At 49.1% G+C, this 25,452-nt stretch overlaps 2 protein-coding genes across 8 annotated transcripts; both read left to right on the forward strand.

The window, feature by feature from the left end:
- Positions 1–1,399: 1,399 nt before the first annotated feature.
- Positions 1,400–13,635, forward strand: FANCG (FA complementation group G). Of its 6 annotated transcripts, XM_054502696.2 has the most exons (15): positions 1,404–1,536; positions 1,786–2,606; positions 2,806–2,896; positions 3,313–3,444; positions 3,704–3,906; positions 4,644–4,779; positions 4,942–5,072; positions 5,170–5,316; positions 5,457–5,608; positions 6,011–6,077; positions 6,283–6,572; positions 6,712–6,758; positions 6,955–7,110; positions 7,543–7,666; positions 7,821–8,198. In XM_054502696.2, the coding sequence occupies exons 2-15, from the start codon at positions 2,523–2,525 to the stop codon at positions 7,927–7,929; spliced, it is 1,869 nt and encodes a 622-aa protein (XP_054358671.1). In that variant the 5' UTR covers positions 1,404–1,536; positions 1,786–2,522; the 3' UTR covers positions 7,930–8,198. The 6 variants fall into 6 exon arrangements, 5 of the variants coding, with proteins under 5 accessions (XP_063506258.1, XP_054358672.1, XP_063506257.1 ...); XR_010123411.1 differs by having other exon boundaries at positions 1,401–2,606; positions 7,575–7,666; positions 7,821–7,957; XM_054502697.2 differs by having other exon boundaries at positions 1,401–2,606; positions 5,457–5,590.
- VCP (valosin containing protein) lies at positions 9,375–25,452 on the forward strand. Of its 2 annotated transcripts, XM_054502692.2 has the most exons (17): positions 9,375–9,696; positions 13,653–13,764; positions 13,952–14,124; positions 15,198–15,340; positions 16,655–16,785; positions 17,753–17,884; positions 18,944–19,046; positions 19,674–19,807; positions 19,886–20,021; positions 20,335–20,447; positions 20,847–21,011; positions 21,103–21,225; positions 21,501–21,713; positions 22,218–22,526; positions 22,800–22,955; positions 24,485–24,639; positions 24,793–25,452. In XM_054502692.2, the coding sequence occupies exons 1-17, from the start codon at positions 9,680–9,682 to the stop codon at positions 24,896–24,898; spliced, it is 2,421 nt and encodes an 806-aa protein (XP_054358667.1). In that variant the 5' UTR covers positions 9,375–9,679; the 3' UTR covers positions 24,899–25,452. The 2 variants fall into 2 exon arrangements, with proteins under 2 accessions (XP_054358667.1, XP_054358668.1); XM_054502693.2 differs by lacking the exons at positions 24,485–24,639; positions 24,793–25,452 and having other exon boundaries at positions 22,218–22,530; positions 22,800–22,954.

The raw sequence follows: 25,452 nt of genomic DNA on the forward strand, positions 1-25,452 counted from the left end.
TGCTGGTCTCAAACTCCTGACCTCAAGTAATCCATCCACCTCGGCCTCCCAAAGTGCTGGGATTACAGGCATAACATGGCCTGGCCCTGGCCATGTTTTTAACTCTGTTTCTCTAATAGCTAATAATGCTGAGCATCTTTTTATGTGTTTCTTAGCCATTAGTAGATCTTTTTTGGTAAAATGTCTGTTTTTTTTTTTTTTTGGTTCATCTTAAAATTGTTTTTTGTTTTGTTTTGAGACAGGGTCTCACTTTGTTGCCCACGCTGGAGTGCAGTGGCACAATCATGGCTCACTGCAGCTTCGACATCCCTGAGCTCAGGTGATCCTCCCACCTCAGTTTCCCGAGTAGATGGGACTACAGGTGTGTGCCACCATGCCCAGCTAATTTTTGTATTTTTTTTGTAGAGGTGGGGTTTTGCTATGTTGTCCAGGCAGTTCTTAAACTTCTGAGGCTCAAATGATCCTCCCACCTCAGCCTCCCAAAGTGCTGGGATAACAGGCGTGAACCACCACACCCAGCTAAAATTGTTTTTAAAAATCTTTTTCTTGAGTTTTGGGAGTTTTTATGTGTTAGGGATACCAGTCTCTTATGAGGTATATAATTAGCAAGTAGTTTCTCCCACTCTGTGACTGTGACCTTTCTTTTTTTGAGGCAGGGTCTCAGTCTGTTACTCAGGCTGGAGTGCAGTGGTATGATCATGGCTCACTGCAACCTGGAACTCCTAGGCTCAAGGGCTCCTCCCACCTCAGCCTCCCTAGTAGCTGGGTCTACAGGTGTGTTATTGTGCCAGGGTTAATGTTTTAAATTTTTTGTAGAGATAATGTCTCTACAAAAGACACCATCTTTGTTGCCTAGGCTGGTCTTGAACTCCTGGCTTCAGGGAATCCTCCAGCCTCAGCCTCCCAAACGGCTGGGATTACAGCATGAGCCACATCCAGCCTGACTTTTCTTTTCTTTTCTTTTCTTTTTTTTTGAGATGAAGTCTGGCTGTTACCCAGGCTGGAGTGCAGTGGTGCGATCTCAGCTCACTGCGGGGTTCACGCCATTCTTCTGCCTCAGCCTCCCGAGTAGCTGGGACTACAGGCGCCTGCCACCTCACCCGGCTAATTTTTTGTATTTTTAATAGAGACGGGGTTTCACCGTGTTAGCCAGGATGGTCTCGATCTCCTGACCTCGTGATCCGCCCGCCTCGGCCTCCCAAAGTGCTGGGATTACAGGCGTGAGCCACCGCGCCCGGCCCCAGCCTATGACTTCTTAATGATGTCTTTGTAGTACAAGAGTTTTTAATTTTAATAAAGTTAACTTTTTTTTAATTGTTCAAGCTTTTAGTGCTGTGTCTAAGAACTTGTTGCCAAACCCAAGGTCATAAAGCTGTTCTCTTACGTTTTCTTTCTTCTTTCTTTTTTTTTTGAGACAGAGTCTCACTCTGTCATCCAGGCTGGAGTGCAATGGCACGATCTCGGCTCACTGCAACCTCCGCCATTCGGGTTCAAGCGATTCTTCCGCCTCAGCCTGCCGGGTAGCTGGGATTACAGGTGCACGACACCACGCCCTGCTAATTTTTGTATTTTTGTAGAGAAGGTTTCACCATGTTAGGCTGGTTTACGTTTTCTTTTAGAAGTTTTATATTTTTGGCTGTTACATTTAGTTTGTGATACATTGAGTTGATTTTATGTATGTATGTATGGTCGCGTTCTTTCCTGTCTTTTTTCTTTTTCTTTTTTTTTTTTTTTTGCATATGGATATTCAATTCTAGCTCCATTTAATTTGAAATGATTGGGCAGGTACTTTTGAGCAGTGCAAATACAGAGCGGCACTGCCAGCAGACTACACGCGGTAGAAAGCCGACCTTGGTGAGCGTGTTGGTGCTCGACAGTGAGCACAGAATGGATGGACGATTACGGAGCGCCCTCGTTTCCAGTCACCGCTTTCTGGAAACACCGTCCGCCGGGGCGGAGCTGTTCCGCACCGGGGCGGTACTACGACTCCCAGCATGCACCTCGCAGACGGCCCTCAGTGGAAGCGGGAACCCAGGCTGACCTGGGGGGTGGGGCAGCGAGGAAGGGCTGAGCCACGGACTGTGGGGCCGAAACTCGCTCCCGCCCACCCTTTCTCGAGGCTGTGGCCTCCGCGAGGGCCGAGTGGGCCGCATCGCCGGCCGTGCGACTGCCCCAGTCAGACACGGCCCCCGCTTCTAGCCCGCCTAAGCCTGTTTGGGGTTGCTGACTCGTTTCCTCCCCGAGTTTCCCGCGGGAACTAACTCTTGAAGAGGACCAACCGCAGCCCAGAGTTTCGCAGGCCCGGCCAACCAGAAGCGAGGTTGAGAGCCGGGCGGGCCGCGGGGAGAGAGCGTCCCATCTGTCCTGGAAAGCCTGGGCGGGTGGATTGGGACCCCGAGGGACGCAGGGGAGCTCGGCGGGGTGCGGAAGTGCCCACGCACCCGCTGGGGTTGGGAGCTTGGGAGGGCCAGCTTCACCCTTCCGAAGTCCGCTTCAGGTCTCCGGGCCCAGCCTCGGCCACCATGTCCCGCCAGACCACCTCTGTGGGCTCCAGCTGCCTGGACCTGTGGAGGGAAAAGAATGACCGGCTCGTTCGACAGGCCAAGGTAACACGGTTGCTGACACCCTCGGTTTGCAGCCCCAAGATCCCTGAAAGCGGGTTTGCAGTGGATTTACCCCAACCGATGGGGAGGGGCTGAGCTTGACCAAAGAGCCAGAAATGACTGGAGAATGCATTCCTTGCCACTGCTGCAAGGGGAGAAAAAAGGATTGATCCTCATTGACAACCCCTCCCTCATGTGGCAGGTGGCTCAGAACTCCGGTCTGACTCTGAGGCGACAGCACTTGGCTCAGGATGCACTGGAAGGGCTCAGAGGGCTCCTCCATAGTCTGCAAGGTAGGCGGGTCCTCCCCAGGATGGTCAGTTCCCCTCTTCCATAGCCAGAGACACATCCGCTCCTGCATTTCTGGGATCGATATAATTACTCAGGGGGCAGGGAGTCCTGTTTAAGGCACAGAGGAGACTGGAGTGGAATCATCTTTGTACAGGCAAATCCCTCTCTTCCTTACACACTCACAGAGTGGCATTTGAAAAATGGTTTCCAAGATGGTCTGATCTGGATAACCTTTTTGCCCTTTCCAGACTCTCTGTCCAAAGGTTGGGTTCTTTTTTTTAATCCTTAGCTAATCGGCTGGAGGGTGGGTTCTTTATTGTAGCTGTTTTGGTTGGAGTGGGGTGATCTCTGGGTTGGGATCTTATTTGGAGGATCTTCCATGGGGGTGCAGTCTGTAAGACCAACATTGTTGCTCCAGGGCTCCCTGCAGCTATTCCTGTTCTTCCCTTGGAGCTGACTGTCACCTGCAACTTCATTATCCTGAGGGCAAGCTTGGCCCAGGGTTTCACAGAGGATCAGGCCCAGGATATCCAGCGGAGCCTAGAGAGAGGTGAGGGCCAGAGATTGTCCCTGATTCCCCTGCCAGCTTCAGTCTGGGTTTAAGTTATTGCAGGGAGATGGGAGGATAAACAACATCTGTCACTTCCATGGAGAGAGGTGCCCTCCTCTGTGCTCCTCAGACCAGGTTGAGGTATTATTGTTGTGACCTTTGGGGTCCTGCAGGAGAGGAAAGCCAGAGTGTGTGGGGAGATGGAGGATGAGGTGCTACCTCAGCTGTGTGTGTATCTGTGTGTGTGTATACTCTACAGTGCTGGAGACACAGGAGCAGTGGGGGCCCAGGTTGGAACAGGGGCTCAGGGAGCTGTGGGACTCTGTCCTTCGTGCGTCCTGCCTTCTGCCGGAGCTGCTGTCTGCCCTGCACCGCCTGGCTGGCCTGCAGGCTGCCCTCTGGTTGAGCGCTGACCGTCTTGGGGACCTGGCCTTGTTGCTAGAGACCCTGAATGGCAGCCAGGTAATAGGGAAAGTGACCTGAAGCTGAGGGTCTCCTTCTTCCTTCCTCCTCCTTTCTCTCCAGCTGCAGTAGCATCATCATGTACTGGACAGGCAGCTGGGTTGGTGGTCGGAAAACCTGGATTCTCTCTGGGACTCTTGGGTGACCTTGCCCTGGTTGGTCTCTCATTGTGGGGATTCTCTTAGGAGTGTTTTTTAAAAATGGGAAAGGCATGGTGGCTCATACCTGTAATCTCAACACTTTGGGAGGCTGAGGTAGGAGGATCACTTGAACCCAAGAGGTGGAGGCAACAGTGAGTTGTGAGCTATGATCACGCCACTGCACTCCAGCCCTGCAGCCTGGGTGACAGAGGGAGACCCTGTCTCAAAAAAAAAAAATTTTTTTTTTTGATAGGGATAGGGCTCTTGTGATCTTGCTGAAGTCACCTCTCAGCCTTAGTCTCCTTACTGGTAACTCAAATATGGTCCTTGCCCTGAGTGAGGAGCCACGCTAGAATAGATCATCACTGCCCCAGGTTTTTCTTCCTTTTTTTAATCCTTGCCTCAGCTATCTATCTCTTAGAATTGGGGGAAACTACAGGCATTATGCATAGCTTCTTGCTTTGTAAGGGTAGCTGAGGCCTGTGTCCTCAAGGATCAAGAGGACCCTTGAGCTCAAGGTCTAGCCAGGATAGATGGAGATAGGAGAAGACGGGGAGGTTATAGGCTTGGAGCTTCTGGTTGTCCTTCTTTCCCCAGAGTGGAGCCTCTAAGGATCTGCTGTTACTTCTGAAAACTTGGAGTCCCCCAGCTGAGGAATTAGATGCTCCATTGACCCTGCAGGATGCCCAGGGATTGAAGGATGTCCTCCTGACAGCATTTGCCTACCGCCAAGGTCAGCTAGCAACCTGACTCATCTCTTCTTCCTTTAAGTGGTCCTCCAGACTCATGCCTTCTCTCTTGTCCCATTCAGTTCCATGGGCTTCTTAGACCCTTGTTCCCCATCATGACACCTGCTCTATAGGCCTCTTCAAGCTCACACCCTGATTGTCCTCAGGTCTCCAGGAGCTGATCACAGGGAACCCAGACAAGGCACTAAGCAGCCTTCATGAAGCGGCCTCAGGCCTGTGTCCACGGCCTGTGTTGGTCCAGGTGTACACAGCACTGGGGTCCTGTCACCGTAAGATGGTAAAGACAGTCCTAGGGTGGATTGGGGAAACCACAAGCATTATGTATAGCTTTTTGCTTTGTAAGGGTAGCTGAGGCCCGTGTCCTGTCCCTTTAGGGAAATCCACAGAGAGCACTGTTGTACTTGGTTGCAGCCCTGAAAGAGGGATCAGCCTGGGGTCCTCCACTTCTGGAGGCCTCTAGGCTCTATCAGCAACTGGGGGACACAACAGCAGAGCTGGAGAGTCTGGAGCTGCTAGTTGAGGTAGGGAACTGCCAGGTGAAGATGTGGGGGAGAGGATTCCTGAGGTGCTTGTGTTGGGGTGACTTGACTAGTCAAGATCCAAGTATAAGGAAGTATGGCTCCCAAAGATTATAGATACAATTTTTTTCTTTCTCTTTTAGGCCTTGAATGTCCCCTGCAGTTCCAAAGCCCCGCAGTTTCTCATTGAGGTGGAATTACTACTGCCACCACCTGACCTAGCCTCACCCCTTCATTGTGGCACTCAGAGCCAGACCAAGCACATACTAGCAAGCAGGTGCCTACAGACGGGGAGGTGAGGTTCCCCTTGCTCACCTGAGCTTCTCTTCCCACTTCTGATGCCTCCCCTGGGGTGTGACTCTGCTTTTGTTCTTGTGACTTGGGGGATGAATGAGGCAGTGGCAGGACATAAGTCGCCACTCCTCAGCCTCCTACCTTGCTTCTAGACCTGAACTGAGGACCCTTCTCTAAGACATTAACCTTCTCTATCTTTGACACTCTGAAGTCTCTTACCCAGTCCATTCTGTAACTGGGATAGATCATACTGAGCCAAAATTGGAGCCCTAAGACTTTCCCTCCCTTTCTCCTCTTCAGGGCCCATGAACATCCCTCTGTTAGCTAAGAGAGAACATTCTCAGGACCTTTGCAGGTTCCCTGCTAGGGCCTAGGGTGAGGCTTATGGGCTCTTACTCCTCAGGGCAGGAGACGCTGCAGAGCATTACTTGGACCTGCTGGCCCTGTTGCTGGATAGCTCGGAGCCAAGGGTGGGTGTGTCTTCAAGCTTCTCTGCAATGGGGTAGACGGGTTGGTGTCCCCTTTGAAATACAGCAAGACTGCAATTTTTTGTTTTTTCCTCTATTCTGTCTGTCCAGTCTGGGGGCCCAGGACTGCATGGTACCAGAACCTGGTGAAGAGGTTGGGGATGGTGGCTCATGCATTTCAAGACACTGCCTCTTCTTCCCACTCCAGTTCTCCCCACCCCCCTCCCCTCCAGGGCCCTGTATGCCTGAGGTGTTTTTGGAGGCAGCGGTAGCACTGATCCAGGCAGGCAGAGCCCAAGATGCCTTGACTCTATGTGAGGAGTTGCTCAGCCGCACATCATCTCTGCTACCCAAGATGTCCCGGCTGTGGGAAGATGCCAGAAAAGGAACCAAGGAACTGCCATACTGCCCACTCTGGGTCTCTGCCACCCACCTGCTTCAGGGCCAGGCCTGGGTTCAACTGGGTGCCCAAAAAGTGGCAATTAGTGAATTTAGCAGGTGAGCCCGGGGTCCTAGAGGGGGTGTGGAGGGATGATTTTCTGACTGGGACCTGAGTTGGTGAGCTCCATGTTCACCTACTCACCCTAGAGTTTCTGAAACTGATTCCTGTTCACCCCTGTTCTGTGTCCTACTTCAGGTGCCTCGAGCTGCTCTTCCGGGCCACACCTGAGGAAAAAGAAAAAGGTGATCTAGACTTTCAGTTTTCCTCTTACCTCCTGGAAGTGGTAGTGGTGGAAGTGGGTTCCCTTTAATGTGTCCCAGCCCACCAGGAGACTTAAGAGAAAGGGACTGTGGACACAAGAAGAAATAGAGGAGGATTTGGGGTTTTGGTGACTGTGAGGCTGGAAAGACACTTCTTGACTTTGGGAGTGGTCTCCAGGGGCAGCTTTCAACTGTGAGCAGGGATGTAAGTCAGATGTGGCACTGCAGCAGCTTCGGGCAGCCGCCCTAATTAGTCGTGGACTGGAATGGGTAGCCAGCGGCCAGGATACCAAAGCTTTACAGGACTTCCTTCTCAGTGTGCAGATGTGCCCAGGTATGTATACTTGCATGACATCGGCTATGCATAGATGTGCAAGGACAGAGAGGCCCATGGGAAATACTTGGGCATAAGTGTAAGAGTGATGTTCTCAGACAGGAGGGGTGATTGGGGTTGTGCTATATATACCTAGGGATATATCCAGGTGTTCAAACATACACAGTGTGTATGCAGGGCTCCCAAGAGTTCCCTGGTTTCCCCGATATCCTCAGACACAAAGACCATGACTCTGCTGTGGTGGGTTGCGCAGGAGTAGGGGGCAGATGATGGACACTGGGATGGGAATGGTTGTGAATGATCTGCCCCCGCTTCCATATGTGAGTGTAGGCAAGATACTTCCTCTCTCTAGGCCTCAGTTTCCCTTTTTGTAAAACAATGCCTGAGACTATGTGAAGTTCTAAGACTCTGTACTCTGGGCTGGGGCTACAGGTAATCGAGACACTTACTTTCACCTGCTTCAGACTCTGAAGAGGCTAGATCGGAGGGATGAGGCCAGTGCACTCTGGTGGAGGCTGGAGGCCCAAACTAAGGGGCCACATGAAGATGCTATGTGGTGAGGCTCAGGCCTGCTGGCTTGGGGCTGAGGGGCAGTTGGTGTCCTAGAGTCCTTGGACCTATTGTGGGTGGTGAACACTGAAAGAGGGGGTATGGCTGCCCAGCTTTCTGCCAGTCTTTCACCCTTAGGCATCATCCTTCTTGCTCTCCAGGTCTCTCCCCCTGTACCTAGAAAGCTATTTGAGCTGGATCCGTCCCTCTGATCGTGACGCCTTACTTGAAGAATTTCGGACATCTCTGCCAAAGTCTTGTGACCTGTAGCTGCCATGTTTTGAAGAGCTTGAGCTGGGTCCCCAGTGGGCTGTCTCTCTGTGGGGAGGGCTTTCTGCTTCACCATCATTAGGAATGTGACCATTCCTATATAATTCCTGGACTGGTGAGGTTGGTGGTAGGCCTGTGAAATTTGCCGTAGTTACTACCATTCTGGTCTTGGAGGAAACAATCTCTGCCACCACCAAGTCATTGACTTTGCTCGAGGCACCTTTTTTCCTGTTTCCCCTTTTCTGTTGTTGAGTAAAATTTCATATTTATCTCTTGTCTGCCTACTACATATACTTGCGTGGGAAGGCTCGTGACCGTCTAGTTCAGTGCTAGTTGTCTATGATGCCCTTTCCTGACATCATCTACCTTACGAACTTGAAGTCTGGGTATGAGGAAAGGGCTACAGGAATCCTTACTTAGGAGGCAGTGGCTTTAGTCCTTCACATTGCCTGAATGCAGAGCCCCAAAGCCCAGGACAGTGACAATGAGTGGAGTTGGGTCTGAAGGGTGGTCTAGATAGGACTCTCAGGACAAGGGCAGGTACCTGTTACTTAGAAACAGGCAGATTTCTCTCAGAGTGACTCTTCACTCCCTTCCTAATTCCAAATTCTAGAAATTCGACTCGTCTCAGTCAAATGTGTCTGTGTGGGTACAGGGTGAAAGGTGAATTGAGTCAGCATATCACCGACAGCTGCCTGTTGACTACTAACAGGGACCCCTGTTATTTGGGGCCCAAGGATTTTCAAGTCCCATCATATGCAGTTTTCTTGCTAATTTGGGTTCTACTGAATTGGCTGTGTGTTCTGTGGTTGCCCTTTGACTTCTCTGGATTTGAGTGCCTTATTATAAGGTATTAATATTAATGACGGAAGGAAGAAAGGCACAAGCGCTGAGAAACTGCAAAGGCTGTGGGATTGGGGTTACCAGAGGGTGCAGTGACTATGGGGTAGGAGTGGGGTGCTAGTCAGAAAGTTCAGAGTAGGGGTGGTTGGAGGCAGCGTTAAGAAGGAGCAAGAAGTGTCAGGGTGGTGATGGCGTCTTAGAAGATCTCCTGGTTTTGGGAGAAGATGGGTGTATGGGTTACCACAATAGGACTAGACTAATACAAGGGTTCAGTCTATTGTGCCACGTTCTTCCAGGAGGATAAACTCCGGAGCCAATGAACTGGAGCCAAGTGGGAGAGTCCGCCTCTAAGGGATTAAAGGGTCTCCTCTCACTAGTCGATCTCGCCCTATTCCTTTCGTTGATTGGCTGAGAATTCCAATCCGTCGAGGAAGCGTAGCGTTGCGGCCAATTGACGTGGCGTTACTAGGCGTGTCGCATCACTGAGGCGGGAGCCAGGCCGCAAGCGAATTTCCTGATTGGCTGTGGTCTGCGGGTTGCTGGGGAGAGGCGCAGAGAGGCGGGCGAGAGTCCGCAGGGCAGGCGCTGATTGGCTGAGGTGGGAGCAGCTTCCCTTCCGATGATTCGGCTCTTCTCGGCTCAGTCTCAGCGAAGCGTCTGCGACCGTCGTTTGAGTCGTCGCTGCCGCTGCCGCTGCCACTGCCACCTCGCGGATCAGAAGCCAGCGTTGTTCGCCCGACGCCTTGCTGCGGGTGGGAGGAAGCGAGAGGGAAACCGCTTGCGGGTTTGTCGCCGCTGCTCGCCCACCGCCTGGGAGAGCCGAGCCCCGGCCCAGTCGGTCGCTTGCCACCGCTCGTAGCCGTTACCCGCGGGCCGCCACAGCCGCCGGCCGGGAGAGGCGCGCGCCATGGCTTCTGGAGCCGAGTGAGTGTGCGCGCGCCGTTCGCTTGCTGCGGCGGCGCGCACCGGGACCAGCCGAGCTGAGTAGGCCCGGCGGGGCCTGGCCGTGGGCGCGTCAGAGAGGTGGAGACCAGGAAACAGGGAAGGGGAGCTAGGGGACGAGTGACGGGCCGTGGACCCGGCAGGCCCGGCTGGGGCCAGCTGCGCACCCGCGCGCCCCCTAGGCGGGGCTTGCGTTGGGTCCGGGTCGGAGCCTGGGCCGGATCGTGCTGTGTCATGCAGGCCCCGGCCCGCCCGATTGGCTCCCTTGGAACGGACGTCTGGGCCTGGCTAGGTCTTCCGGCCCACACCGCCGGCGCGGCGCACCGGGGCTTTGGGGCGCCAGTGCGCCGTCCGGCCTACCACCCGCCGAAAGCCTTTGGTCCCCGGAGAGAGCAGGCCCTGCGAGCCCGAGGCCCCAGCCGGGCCCGGTGGGCGTGGACTTTGCGCCATGTGAAGGCCTCAGAAGCTCTGCCACCGAGGCGGAGGCCGGGGTCGGGGAAGGCTCGGCGAGCTCAGGGAAGCTCACAGCCGCCTTTTTGGAGCCGGGTCGGCCGGGCCGGAGGTGGGCATCCTCTGTGTGTGACCTGAGTAGCGAGGGACTGTTAGGGAGAGGGCGAGCCCTATGTTTCGCTTCTGGTCTTCTTACTTTAGGCCTGTTGTTCATACTAGAAAGTTTGAGCCAGTTTTCCTTAATGTTATGACTCGTGGGTGGGGAGAAAGGAATTTTTCTGTAACATTTTAGGTTCTTGCTAAAGTTGGAATCTCAGTTCGTGTTTTGTGCGCCTTTCCAGATTTCCAGCTTTCGTGGTGTGCAGTTTAGAGTTGCACTAACAACTCTTCAAAAACACAAACGTGCGCGCGCCCCTTTCCCCAACCAGCTATATTGCGAAATTATCCGGGCTCTGGGGCTTTCTGACCCCACCTCCATCCTTCAGGAAAGCGTTAGATAAAACTTGACTACCTCAGCCCATTCAATTTAGAATAGAGAGCTTTTAGAGGCTGAAAAAAAAAAATACACAGCCACCCCAAGGAAACTCTATGCAAATTACCTTTCTTCCTTGAAGAGATTAGTTTTTTGAGGTGTGTTCCTTTTTCTCAAGTTTCTGAGTTCGGATAAAGTATTACTCAGTTGCTTATTTAAAAGAGTCACTTATTCTGAAAGTATTCTTTTGGTTTATATGCAGTCAGCCTTTTATTTTCAAAAGTAAAGATCTAAAATTCTTGGAACCTGGCATCATCAGCTGTTTCTAACGTCTTGGTCACCTTGATGATTCTTAGCTGAACCCCCTCCAAGTCCCGTGGAGTCCCCTGTGCAGTTCTGGAAAGGGATTGACTTATACAGAAGACAATGGAGGATGGCCCCAAAGAGTGTCCAGAACTGCTGTTGGCCCATGGTCAGGCCAAATTCACTCTTGTAGAGATTACCACCTCTGATCTCAGTAGGTAGATGGGGAATTAGAGGCTTTACCTTAAGAAAAGGGCATACCACTCATCTCCAGAGCCAGAGTCCGGGATGGTAGGCAGAATGGAGGTTTTCCTAGGATGCAGCTTTGAGATTAAAATACAAACTATTGGCCGGGCACAGTGGCTCAGGCCTGTAATCCTAGCATTTTGGGAGGCCGAGGCAGGCAGATCACTTGAGGTCAGGAGTTTGAGACCAACCCGGGCAACATGGAGAAACCCCATCTCTATTAAAATGCAAAAATTAGCCAGGCATGGTGGTGGCGCACACCTGTAGTCCCAGCCACTCTGGAGGCTGAGGCAGGAGAATCATTTGAACCCAGGGAGGCAGAGATTGCAGTGAGGGAGATCACGCCACTGCACTCCAGCCTGGGCAACAGAGGGAGACTCCGTTTCAAAAAATAAAAAACTATGGTGACTAGATGCATCTGGCATTTTATTTTTCTCCAGTCCCAGTTCTATAAGTCAAGCAAGAAGATGGGCAGTCCCTGAAAGGGTATTTTGATGGGACAGGAGTGGGAGAGCTCGTGGGTTTACATTGCTCTCAACTGTCACATTGAGCATGCCTGGCCTCCAGTGTGTTGATAAGCATTAGAAGAGTCTGCCTACTCAGCAGCATTGTGCCTAGAGTGGCAGACTTTTGGAATGGGGGAAGCAAATTTGAGCAGAGGAAACTCGTTAGAAACTAGTTTAGAGGCAGTGGTTAAAAATGCAGCTTATGTGTGAGGGTTAGCAGAAGGCCTACCATTTTGTTAGATGAATGGGGTTTGTTTTTCTTTTGGGTGTATCAGGACCCAAAGATGTAAGAAACCCATGGCTTCCTAGCTGAGCACACCATTTTTCTCTGTCTCTTGGAAATTGTGAGGATATTTCCAATGGGAATACTATTTTGTCTTGTTTTGTTGACTTCAGTATCCCCAGCCCTTAGAACAATGCCTGGCACATAATAGACACTCATGAATTTGTTGAATGAAGAAATTCGTTTTAAAAATTTATTTTCTTTGCTTCCTTCATTGTCTGGCCTTCCTACTTTGGTTAATGCTTATGTTTTCCTGAGCCTTACTAACACGAGGCCGCTCTTAAAAAAGAGAGAGAGCGCTGGGTGCCGTGGCTCATGCCTGTAATCCCAGCACTTTGGGAGGCCGAGGTGGGCAGATCACCTGAGGTCAGGAGTTTGAGACCAGCCTGACCACCATGGTGAAACCCCATCTCTAGTAAAAATGCAAATATTAGCCAGGCGTGGTGGCGCATGCCTGTAGTCCCAGCTACTCGGGAGGCTGAGGCAGGAGAATCACTTGAACCTGGGAGGTGGAGGTTGCAGTTAGCTGAGATCGCGCCATTGCATTCCAACCTGGACAACAGAAGCGAAACTCCATCTCAAAAAAAAAAAAAGAGAGAGAGAGGGAGCTCGCTGAGTCTAGTATGTGACAGCTGGAAATGGGCTAGGTAATAAGTTGGTGTCACTGTCTGGTGAATGACCCTAGCTTCTAGGAAATAACAGACTGAGTGTAGACCCAGTCGACTTTGATTTGGGTGAGAGGGATTTGGATTTGCCCCATGTCTCAGCATTTCTTGGTTTTGATTTTTTGAGCCAACTTTATGGAATTGTGTACTTTTGCAGAAATTACTGTGAAGTTCTTTTGACCTTGAGCCTCTTTCTGGCAGTTTCATGTCTGTTAGTGTTTTTTCCAAATAGATGGTCTTTATGGTTGGCATTCCTTTGGTACTATGGAATGCCCTGGCATCAGTAGGTTTAGCCTATAAGGAGGGTAGCGCCAATGATTCTGCTTCATTATCCCCAGGCTTGCTTGGTAGAACTTGAGGCCTCCCTGAGCCTCAAGGGAGGTTGTCTGGCTTACTTCATTCCCTGGAAAGTTAGCTTATGCTTTACTCTATACTGTTAATCATGGTGACCATTAATACCATGTGCCAGGTATTATGTTAAGCATTTTACACTCATTATCTCCCTTAAGACAATAAGCCTCTGAGATAAGTATTATATTCCTTCTTTTATAGAGGAGGACATCAAAGTTCAGAGGTTAGGTAACTTGCCCAAGATCACAATTAAGCAGTGGCATAATTGAATTCAGACCCAATGGGTCTGACTATAGAGTTCCTGCTCTTAACCACTCTTCTATAAGTCTAAGACTATTTTTATTGCTCTAATAACTATTCAGCCTCCATTTCTATTATGTCTTCTTCTTAGGCCATCATTTTCTGACCCTGGGGCAGGATCACTCACTTGGGGCCTTATAGCTGGGACACTGATGCTCAAAATACCAGGAGCTGCTGGAATGGGTATTGTAATACGTATGCTAGATACTGCTCCTCGTGACCTTGGCTGCCTTTCCTTCATCTGAGCTTTCTGGTCTAGGGACAGCTACATCTATTCACTGTTTCTTTCCTAAGTATGAGTTTTAGAGACTGGCGAGGCCCTTGGGGCAGGAGTATCTACTGACTCCATTTCCTCCTTCTAGTTCAAAAGGTGATGACCTATCAACAGCCATTCTGAAACAGAAGAACCGTCCCAATCGGTTAATTGTTGATGAAGCCATCAATGAGGACAACAGTGTGGTGTCCTTGTCCCAGGTAAGCTGTGGCCACAGACTAGTCTTTCCTTACTGCACTTACTTGAGGGATTTTCCCAGGTTTCTTTTCTCATTTTTCTTGCAGTGACTGCAGATAGAGTGGGGTTTACTGGGAATCCCAATCTCCAGGGCTGCTGCTTACTCCCCTTCTGCCCAATGACCCAAAGGCCTTAACTTTCTTTCCTCAGCCCAAGATGGATGAATTGCAGTTGTTCCGAGGTGACACAGTGTTGCTGAAAGGAAAGAAGAGACGAGAAGCTGTTTGCATCGTCCTTTCTGATGATACTTGTTCTGATGAGAAGATTCGGATGAATAGAGTTGTTCGGAATAACCTTCGTGTACGCCTAGGGGATGTCATCAGGTGTGTGTCGGGTTTTTGGCTTCACAGGGATGGGAGGCCAGAGATAGCCTGCATCACAGGCAGGACCCATGTATTACAGGCAGGACCAAGTTCTTGGCACCTGTCGATGCAGGAAGCCTCCGGTCACGGGAAGACTTACGCTTCAGGGTTGTCTTTAGGTTTTGCTTCTGCCTTCCTGGGACTTCAAAATCCGTTTCTGCAGGTCCCTTGAGACAAATTGGCATTCCTGTAACTTTCTTGATGGCTTTATTTTTTCCTACTAGGGTGTAATTTATCATACTTATAGCCTGGCTTAGGATACCACTTGAGGGTTGTGTATGTATATGCCAAATAACCTCCTCACTACCCTCACTAGTATGTCCAATTAATGGCTTGTGTTGGGGTTGGAATGAGGTGGGGATATGGGCATGGAAGGTGAGCTGCTAGCAGGTCTTTTAAGCCCCTAAGTTAACCCGGGAGAGAGGAATAGTTGGAGCCAGACCTAGGATAGCTCTCAATGTGAGTGATTTTTGCTTGTTCTTGCATAATTTTAGGCAAGAGGTTACCCCATCTTGGAGTCATCTCTAGCCACTCCTACCCAACCAACCATCACCTGGCCAGGATCATCTCAGGCTTTTGATTCTTTTTAATGGAGTCTAAGTTTCATGTAGCTTTCTTCTTGGGAGTGCTTAGTCACTTCCTCAAGGTGTTCTGACCACCTGGCTGAGATAATTTTGTTTTTTTCACTTCTGTTTCACTGACCCTGACAATTGTTAGCTTAAGACCATCCCTTGTAATATTGGGTCACCAATATTAGCTAGAAGGGGATCATCCTTGGATATCTCACTGAAGACCCTGCATGTCTTTGTGGGGTTTCTAAATGTGTGGCTCTTGATTTTGGCTCACTGATTAGGAGTGAGTGGGGCTGTTCCTTTGCCCTCACTTCCACCCTGTTCTCCTTCCTCTCTTCACCTAAAGCCATCCTGCCTTTTCTTTTTCACTTACTATCAGCTATCTGTGCCAGGCCCTTTTGGACACCCAGTGCTTGGGCCCGAAGTATGGTTGGTAATATGGAGTCTGCTTGTCATCCTCAGCATCCAGCCATGCCCTGATGTGAAGTATGGCAAACGTATCCACGTGCTGCCCATTGATGACACGGTAGAAGGCATTACTGGTAATCTCTTTGAGGTATACCTTAAGCCGTACTTCCTGGAGGCTTATCGACCCATCCGGAAAGGTGAGAGCTAATTCTGAGCTTAAGGATTATTGACTGTAGGGAATAAACCTTGGAACATCTTTATCTCATTTTTTTTTCTTTTTTTTTTTTTAATCTTTTATGCTTTTCCCCTGTATTTATTTATTTATTTTTTAAGAGATGGGGTCAGCTGGGCACCGTGGCTCACACCTATAATCCCAGCAATTCGGGAGGCTGAGGCGGGTGGATGACTTGAGGCTAGGAGTTCGAGACCAGCCTGGCCAACGTGGTGAAACCCCATTGTGGGCACCTGTAATCCCAGCTACCAGGGAGGCTGAGGCATGAGAATTGCTTGAACCCAAGAGGTGGAGGTTGCAGTGAGCCAAGATTGGGCCACAGTACTCCAGCCTGGGTGACAGAGCAAGACTCTGTCTCAAAAAAAAAAAAAAAAAAAAAAAAAAAAAAAAAGAGATGGGGGTCTCACTATGATGCCCAGGCTGGTCTCAAACTGCTGGGCTCAAGTGATCCACCTGCCATGGCCTCCCAAAGTGCTGGGATTACAGGCATGAGCCATCAAGCCTAGTCTCATTTTCTTTTCTTTTTTTTTTGAGATGGAGTCTCGCTCTGTCCCCCAGGCTGGAGCGCAATGGTGCAATCTCAGCTCACTGCAACCTCCGCCTCCTGGATTCAAGCAGTTCTCCTGCCTCAGCCTCCCAAGTAGCTGGGATTACAGGTGTCTGCCACCGTGCCCGGCTGATTTTTGTGTTTTTAGTAGAGACGGGGTTTCACCATGTTGGTCAGGCTCGTCTCGAACTCTTGACCTCAGGTGAGCCACTGTGCCCAGCGGCTAGACTCATTTTCATGTATTTGTATACACACACATGCAAACCCTGCACACATATTCATATGTCTTACCCCCCTTCTTTCCTCCATCCTTCCCTTGCTCCATCTCTCCCCTTCTCTGTTCCAGGAGAGTAAGCTATCTTTATGGATCTCTGAAGGAGAAGGTGGTCCATTTTGGCTGGGTCAGGGTCCAGAGTGCACAGTTCTACCATTGGTGGTTGTAGTGAAAACTTGGGCTACCTATATGGCAGAAGTCAGAACTTAATGGGCTTCTGACATGTCAGGTTTTGTTCACTGACCTCTTGAGTGTCAGAGGGACTCTTCACAGTTTACCTTTCTCCTCTTGCCTGCTGCTTATTAAGACAGGTGGGGTGGAGTTGGGGAGAGATAGGGCAATATCTAATGAAGGGCACTATCTAATGAGCTTGGCATTTTGACCCCAGGGTCTGATGAGTTCTCACTTTGTCTTGTAGTTGACACCTCTAACTGTGCTTGTACTGTTTGCTCTCACAGGAGACATTTTTCTTGTCCGTGGTGGGATGCGTGCTGTGGAGTTCAAAGTGGTGGAAACAGATCCTAGCCCTTATTGCATTGTTGCTCCAGACACAGTGATCCACTGCGAAGGGGAGCCTATCAAACGAGAGGTGAGTTTTCTCCCTGATTCCAATATCTGATTTCATGATTACTCAGTGTGGCATCATGTGGTAACTGTCAGGACTGGGTGCTCGGCCGGCTGCGGTGGCTGACACCTGTAATCCCAGTACTTTGGGAGACTGAGGTGGGTAGATCACTTGAGGTCAGGTGTTCAAGACCAGCCTGGGCAACATGGTGAAACCCCGTCTCTACTAAAAATACAAAAATTAGCCAGGCCTGGTGGTGCACATCTGTAATCCCAGCTACTCAGGAGGCTGAGGCAGGAGAATCGGTTGAACCCAGGAGTCGGAGGTTGGTTGCAGTGAGCTGAGATTGTGCCACTGCACTCTAGCCTGGGTGACAGAGTGAGACTCTGTCTCAAAAAAGAAAAAGACTGGGTGTTCTTTGGAGAACTAACCATCCTTCAGGGATGAGAAACCTGCCAGCTATTCATTTCTGGGCCTAATTGTTTCATGGATTTACCTAATGCCAGGAAGTTCAAAAACCTAGACTGAACCCAAAATATATGTGATTGAAATCATTTTTGAAGTAAAGCTGATGCTGGCTTCAGGCCTCTGCCCATTCCCAGGGTTTCCAGCATCAGATTTTAGAGACCCCTTCTAAGTAAGACTACGAGTAATGTGAGAGGCAAGGACTGTGCTAAAAATCTTTGCGTTGGGATTTTTGTAGTTGTTCTTTGAGGCCGGATCCCTTTAGAGGAGAATCTTTTTAAAATTTAATTTAATTTTTAATGAGATGGAGTCTTGCTGTATTGCCCAGGAACTCCTGGACTCAAGCAGTCCTCCCACCTCTGCCTCCCAAAGTGCTGGGATTACAGATGTGAGCCACCATGCTGGGTTGAGAATCTTCTTATACGGTAGGTTTTTGCACACTAGGTAGTGGAATGATTTAGAGAAACTCAGCTTTTGCTGATATAATATTCTTGCCTTCTCCTTTCTTTATCTCTTCCATATTCAGGATGAGGAAGAGTCCTTGAATGAAGTAGGGTATGATGACATTGGTGGCTGCAGGAAGCAGCTAGCTCAGATAAAGGAGATGGTGGAACTGCCCCTGAGACATCCTGCCCTCTTTAAGGCAATTGGTGTGAAGGTGAGCATCCTGGGCTCTGGGATCAAGTCTGAAGTGGTGCCAATGTCTAATCCTGTCCCAGCGTCTAATCCTGGGACTGTTTTCATGCATGGCTTTCATTATTGCCTTGGATTAGAGGGGCAATAATGTATCCTTTAGTTTACCTAAGGCTCTAAATGACTTAGAGCTGATGGTCTAAAACCAGAGTAGGCTAATTAAATTGTCTGTTGTGTGCGTGTGCGCACAAAACACATACACATATATATGGGTTTTTCTTTACAACTCTTAGAATATAAAAGCCGTTCTTGTATCAATGGACCCTGTAAAAACAAATCTCACCGTAGTTTGCCAGCCTGTCTAGAGCAGTGTCACCCAGTAGAAGTAAGGAAGTTAAGGAAATTTTCAGAGTGTTAAAGGGTTCTGAGTCTAAAACATTTGAGAACTATTGGTCTAGAGTGTAGCTTCTCAATCTTTTCTGTATCATGGAACACACTGAAGATGAAGTTACTCATTTTCCTAGTGGGTGTCACACAAATAATTTCATTTTCTATGTGGCCAGTTTACTTGTTCTGCCTGTGGGTGAGGCCATAGAAAGGGGAGTGTCGAAGAAGAAAAATGATGATTGTAAGGAACAGCATTCCAGTGTGATACGTTCTGGAGGGCATGATGACTGGAGTGAGTGAGCCTCTGGCAATGAAGAAAATAGACCCTGCTCTCTTCAATGGCTTAGCTAGTCTTTGGCCCTTGGTCTGTCTAAAATTGAGCCCTTAGTGTAATGGCCTCTTGCCTTTCCCTAATCATGTATCTTCAAACGCATTTGGACTACAGTTTCTCTGCCCTTAGTCTCCTACGCAAGTTGCGATCATAAATGTTGCCCACTTTCTAGCAGTATTTTCCCTGCTAGTAATAGAAATGAGTGTGGCCTCAAGTAAATTGTCTTCTTAGCATTTACTGCTGAGGGCTTATTCTTAATATTGTCAGGGTTGAAGCCTGATTCTCACCCTCTCTGGAGCCCTAGTCAAGCCATTTTAGGGTTTGGGTGAAGGTGGGAACCTAATCACACTCTGCATTGGTCCACAGCCTCCTAGAGGAATCCTGCTTTACGGACCTCCTGGAACAGGAAAGACCCTGATTGCTCGAGCTGTAGCAAATGAGACTGGAGCCTTCTTCTTCTTGATCAATGGTAAGATACTTGGTTCATCTTATGTCTAGCTAGACCCAATTTTGAACTGGGCTTATGAGCTGGAGCACTTACAAACACATCCTTTTTGTACCCATGCCCTCCTTCACGTTTATAGCATATTTCTTATGCTGGGGTATGTTACAGACAGATGAGCAATAAAGGGAAGATATTTTACGTTGGTGCTCCCTGTCCTGCCCCCCTTGAGAAAGATTGTGGACAGACTGAAGAGCGGGAGCAAGCTAGAATGAGAAATCAAAGGGTGACTGCTTAGTGATTTGAGAGGGTTTGGGGAAAATGAACTTCGATCACTGGCTCTTGGAGAATGCTATTTAGTGGTGTGCCATCTGGTGTGCCGTCTCTCCTGCTCTGGCCAGAGGTCCTAGAGCATTTGCTGTCACCTTTACAGTTCACCTGTGAGAAGAGTATACTGAGTCCCTGGGCTTCTCTCCGGCCTTACCTGGTGGCTGTCCTGGGATAATGGCTGGTAGAGGATGTGAGAAGTAGGCAGAGGTTACCACCTTGTCATCCAGGACCTGTCTCTGGGCCAAACAAGCAAGATAACTGATTTTTGGAAGGAATTGGGAAAGACTATCATTTTGTTATTGTCTCCATTCCGTATCCTTTCAGGTCCTGAGATCATGAGCAAATTGGCTGGTGAGTCTGAGAGCAACCTTCGTAAAGCCTTTGAGGAGGCTGAGAAGAATGCTCCTGCCATCATCTTCATTGATGAGCTGGATGCCATCGCTCCCAAAAGAGAGAAAGTAGGAGCTTACCTGAGGGGATAGAGGGGGGTTGAAAGGCCCTGACTTCACTTCTGACCAGACATCCTGTTCTGGCAGACTCATGGCGAGGTGGAGCGACGCATTGTATCACAGTTGTTGACCCTCATGGATGGCCTAAAGCAGAGAGCACATGTGATTGTTATGGCAGCAACCAACAGACCCAACAGCATTGACCCAGCTCTACGGCGATTTGGTAAGGACTCCAGATACTTTTGACTCTGTCCTTGCTTAGGTCCTACTTCTCTCCTTCATCTAGGTCACCTAATCCTCTTGAAGCCCTTCACAGTGATTGGGTCCAGGGGTCTTTTTCCTTTATCCTACGTCCTGTCTAGAGTGACCAACCACCCTGGTTTTCCTGAGACTGAAAGGTTTCCCAGGGCTTGAGACTTTTTCAGTGCTGACATTAGGACAGTCCTGTGCTGGCTGAGATGGTTGGTCACCCTAGGCCTGTCTCTTACCTCTGGACTAGAAATGAGCCCTGTTTATGTTTGTGCACTGTCCCACAGGTCGCTTTGACAGGGAGGTAGATATTGGAATTCCTGATGCTACAGGACGCTTAGAGATTCTTCAGATCCATACCAAGAACATGAAGCTGGCAGATGATGTGGACCTGGAACAGGTGAAGTGATGATGAGGGCTGAGCAGGCGTTAACAATGTCTCTAGGCAGTTGCTGGGAACTGGCTAGAGACATAAGGTTAAGATGTGAGGAGATGGGTTTTTGATTTCTGGAAAGGGGAAAGGAAGTAATCTGAGATTGAATCCAGGAAATTGGAGTTGGCATTTTTCATAATTGATGCTGCATTTAGAGTAAATCAGAATTGTTGGAGCAGCCTTATTTCTAGGTCCCAAGTCCAAAATTAAGTACTTAAAACCCAGCCCATAAAGGTATTGCTAGTATATATTCAAGGAAATGAGAGGACCCAAGGATAGCAGTCGGGGGAAGGATTCTGTTGTCTCTGAGCCTCCTACAGCAGCTGGGTCTTTGAGGCAGCATAGTAAGTAGACCTTTCTCTGCAGGTAGCCAATGAGACTCACGGGCATGTGGGTGCTGACTTAGCAGCCCTGTGTTCAGAGGCCGCTCTGCAAGCCATCCGCAAGAAGATGGATCTCATTGACCTAGAGGATGAGACCATTGATGCCGAGGTCATGAACTCTCTAGCAGTTACTATGGATGACTTCCGGGTAAGGACCACACCCATGCCTCATGTACACACGTACATGCTTTGACCCCTCCCCTGGTAAGTCTCATTCCCAGTTTTCCCTCCGTTTCTAGTGGGCCTTGAGCCAGAGTAACCCATCAGCACTGCGGGAAACCGTGGTAGAGGTGCCACAGGTAACCTGGGAAGACATCGGGGGCCTAGAGGATGTCAAACGTGAGCTTCAGGAGCTGGTCCAGGTAGGGTAACTTGGTCCAGGGTGAGTCACTGCCTCAGTACATTGTAATTGACCTGGGTGATCTCAGGGTGTCAACACATTTGCTGCAAGAGTTGTGAGAGCACGACTTAGGAACCTACTGTTCTTAGGTTTGAGGCACTAAGGAGTCTGCTTCTAGAGAACCTGGATCTGATACCATTGGGTACACCATGAAATAATGGAGGGGATGCTTCTGTTTAATTAGGTTTCTTTCAAAATGTGGAGGTAGCCTTGAACCCTCTTTCCTTTTCCTCCTAGTATCCTGTGGAGCACCCAGACAAATTCCTGAAGTTTGGCATGACACCCTCCAAGGGAGTTCTGTTCTATGGACCTCCTGGCTGTGGGAAAACTTTGTTGGCCAAAGCCATTGCTAATGAATGCCAGGCCAACTTCATCTCCATCAAGGGTCCTGAGCTTCTCACCATGTGGTTTGGGGAGTCTGAGGCCAATGTCAGAGAAATCTTTGACAAGGTGAGCTACAATAGACTGAACTATGTATTGATTTGCTTGAGAGCAAGGAATAGAGGCTGTTTTTCTTTAAGAGGGTTGAAACATTCTTACTGCTGACTGCTCAACTGCACAGTAAGTCACTTGATTTTCTTTCTGAGATCTGAGAGACCTAGTGTTATTTTTTTTTTCTCTCTCTCTCGAGACAGGGTCTGGCTCTGTTGCCCAGGTTGGAGGGCAGTGGTACAGTCATAGCTCACTGTAACCTTGAAACCTGGGCTTAAGCAATTCTACTTCAGCCTCCTGAGTAGCTGGGACTATAGGCATGCATCACCACGTCTGGCCAATTTTTTATTTTTTGTAGAGACGAAGTCTCAGTATGTTGCCCATGCTGGTTTCGGATTTCTGGCCTCAAGTGATCCTCCCACCTTGGCCTCCCAAAATGCTGGGAATACAGGTGTGAGCCACCACATTTGGCCAGAGACATCTAGTTTTGTTAGTGCTTGAATCAATCCATTCCTCCTACAGGCCCGCCAAGCTGCCCCCTGTGTGCTATTCTTTGATGAGCTGGATTCAATTGCCAAGGCTCGTGGAGGTAACATTGGAGATGGTGGTGGGGCTGCTGACCGAGTCATCAACCAGATCCTGACAGAAATGGATGGCATGTCCACAAAAAAAAATGTGTTCATCATTGGCGCTACCAACCGGCCTGACATCATTGATCCTGCCATCCTCAGACCTGGCCGTCTTGATCAGCTCATCTACATCCCACTTCCTGATGAGAAGTCCCGTGTTGCCATCCTCAAGGCTAACCTGCGCAAGTCCCCAGTTGCCAAGGCAGGTGCAAGATCATGGGCTGTGGGAGACTTGTATGAGTCCTCAGGCTGGTACGGAGTGCTCTTTAGTTTCTGGACAAGATTCCACTGGGGTTAGGGTTGGTCTAAAGGGAAGGTAGAATTTTTGAGGATATCAAGATAATCTAGAATCAGGAATAAAATGGGGTGGCCAAAGAAGGGGCAAACTGTAGTTGGGAGTGCTTGGGTAGCCCAAAGATCTGTGTATCTCGAGAGGAGAGGCTAAATGCTAAGGTACCTCTGCTGCTTCTTTTAGGATGTGGACTTGGAGTTCCTGGCTAAAATGACTAATGGCTTCTCTGGAGCTGACCTGACAGAGATTTGCCAGCGTGCTTGCAAGCTGGCCATCCGTGAATCCATCGAGAGTGAGATTAGGCGAGAACGAGAGAGGCAGACAAACCCATCAGCCATGGTGAGTCTGCATCCTTTCCCCAGATGTGCCAATCATGGGGAGCCAGGCAACAGCCACCACCATGCCCTGGAGTTGAGAGTAGAAGCTATTGGAAAGACCATCTAACTGAGAAGAATTTTGATAGGGCATCAAAGATAAAGAATGCTGAGGTGAATCCATTCAATTTGGAATAAGGCTGAGAAGAGATGGGCAGGCTCCATTCTCAGTCTGAACCAAGCTCCATGAGGGAAATCAAAGTATGAGAATGCACCAAACACAGCAAGGTTTTTTTGCTTTTGTTTTTTTGTTTTTTTGAGACGAAGTCTCACTCTGTTGCCCAGACTGGAGTGCAGTGGCACGATCTCGGCTCACTGCAACCTCCGCCTCCCAGGTTCAAGCGATTCTCCTGCCTCAGCCTCCCGAGTAGCTGGCACTACAGGCGCATGCCACCATGTCCGGCTAGTTTTTTGTATTTTTTTTTTAGTAGAAACAGGGTTTCACCATGTTAGCCAGGATGGTCTCAATCTCCTGACTTTGTGATCCGCCCACTTCGGCCTCCCAAAGTGCTGGGATTACAGGCGTGAGCCACAGAGCAAGGTTTTAAACTGAGATGAGACTGATATACTTATCCCTGATGGTTGGGGAAGGGATAGGGTCCACAGACCTCCCAAAATGAAAAGGCAAATTCATGTGTGTGTAAGCTCCATAAAGGTAGGATCTCTGTCATCTCACTTGTTTTCCACTATGTCTTGTGTTACCCTTAATTAATTCATTAAGTTCCAAACATGGGACTTAATGAGCAAATAAATGGCTTTCTTTCCCTTTTGAAGGGTCTGTGACATCCCTTCTCTCTCCCATAAAAGCTTAAAAACTACTGATGAACTAATCCTAGGAGGCAGTCACGTAAGTCACAGCAATTGGCCTCTCAATGGAAGAGATAGGTTTTGAGCTGGGCTGTGAAAAGAGTAGAATTTGAATAAAGGGAATAAGCAGCCCAAATAATGTGCTCTAGTAGTAGGATTGCAATCATTGGGAAACCCTGGGTAGATTTAAGAGTATATATGTCACTGGAAGTGAGACCGCTAGGTAGGATGTAATCCAAATGTGGTAAGCACTGAAAGCCATTGGCATTTCCTTTTAAAGTATTAAGGTTTATTGAGGTCTGATATAAATACAATAAAATTCACTCTTTTTAGGTACCATTTCCATGCTTTTTGACAAATGTATGTAAGTTCTATAACTACTACCACAGTTGAGACTTAAAATTTCTACTATCCCAAAAAGTTTCCTTAGCCACTTCAGTCAACATCTCCCCTCCTTAAGCCCCATCACTGATGTGATTTCTGTCCCTACAGTTTTCCCTTTTCCAGAGTGCATTGACAAGTTTTTAAGCAGAGCAGTGACTCAATTTTAGGAAGCATGGCCTAGCATCTTACCTCAGGTTGGATTGGAAGGGCAAGGAGACCAATAAACTGTAGTAATGGGAGGCCTGGGATGAAATCCAGGCTGGGCTTTAACTAGCCCTAGTGATCTGTGTTTACCAACTATAGGAGGTAGAAGAGGATGATCCAGTGCCTGAGATCCGTCGAGATCACTTTGAAGAAGCCATGCGCTTTGCGCGCCGTTCTGTCAGTGACAATGACATTCGGAAGTATGAGATGTTCGCCCAGACCCTTCAGCAGAGTCGGGGCTTTGGCAGCTTCAGGTAAGTTGGTTGGGAGCATTAGACAGTGCTTAAGTTACTTTGGGGACCTACACCAAACGGGATGGGAGTCCTAAGGAAGCTAGAGGGATAGTTTTGGAAATCTTACACAGGCCCTGTCCTAACCCTCTTTTTTGGCTTTGCTCTTGTACACAGATTCCCTTCAGGGAACCAGGGTGGAGCTGGCCCCAGTCAGGGCAGTGGAGGCGGCACAGGTGGCAGTGTATACACAGAAGACAATGATGATGACCTGTATGGCTAAGTGGTGGTGGCCAGCGTGCAGTGAGCTGGCCTGCCTGGACCTTGTTCCCTGGGGGTGGGGGCGCTTGCCCAGGAGAGGGACCAGGGGTGCGCCCACAGCCTGCTCCATTCTTCAGTCTGAACAGTTCAGCTACAGTCTGACTCTGGACAGGGGGTTTCTGTTGCAAAAATACAAAACAAAAGCGATAAAATAAAAGCGATTTTCATTTGGTAGGTGGAGAGTGAATTATCAACAGGGAATTGGGCCTTGGGCCTATGCCATTTCTGTTGTAGTTTGGGGCAGTGCAGGGCACCTGTGCGGGGTGTGAACCAAGGCACTACTGCCACCTGCCACAGTAAAGCATCTGCACTTGACTCAATGCTGCCCGAGCCCTCCCTTCCCCCTATCCAACCTGGGTAGGCGGGTAGGGGCCACAGTTGCTGGATGTTTATATAGAGAGTAGGTTGATTTATTTTACATGCTTTTGAGTTAATGTTGGAAAACTAATCACAAGCAGTTTCTAAACCAAAAAATGACATGTTGTAAAAGGACAATAAACGTTGGGTCAAAATGGA

The sequence above is a fragment of the Pongo pygmaeus genome, chromosome 13 (assembly GCF_028885625.2).
Source record: "Pongo pygmaeus isolate AG05252 chromosome 13, NHGRI_mPonPyg2-v2.0_pri, whole genome shotgun sequence".
NCBI classification, from domain to species: domain Eukaryota; kingdom Metazoa; phylum Chordata; class Mammalia; order Primates; family Hominidae; genus Pongo; species Pongo pygmaeus.

Coding starts and splice junctions, on each gene's coding strand:
- VCP (XM_054502692.2), top strand. Junction 17,885..18,943: donor TTAAGGCAATTGGTGTGAAG/GTGAGCATCCTG, acceptor ATTGGTCCACAG/CCTCCTAGAGGAATCCTGCT. Junction 22,956..24,484: donor AGACAAACCCATCAGCCATG/GTGAGTCTGCAT, acceptor TACCAACTATAG/GAGGTAGAAGAGGATGATCC.
- FANCG (XM_054502696.2), top strand. CDS start 2,523: ATGTCCCGCCAGACCACCTCTGTGGGCTCCAGCTGCCTGGACCTGTGG. Junction 6,078..6,282: donor TGGATAGCTCGGAGCCAAGG/GTGGGTGTGTCT, acceptor TTCCCACTCCAG/TTCTCCCCACCCCCCTCCCC. Junction 6,759..6,954: donor ACCTGAGGAAAAAGAAAAAG/GTGATCTAGACT, acceptor AGTGGTCTCCAG/GGGCAGCTTTCAACTGTGAG.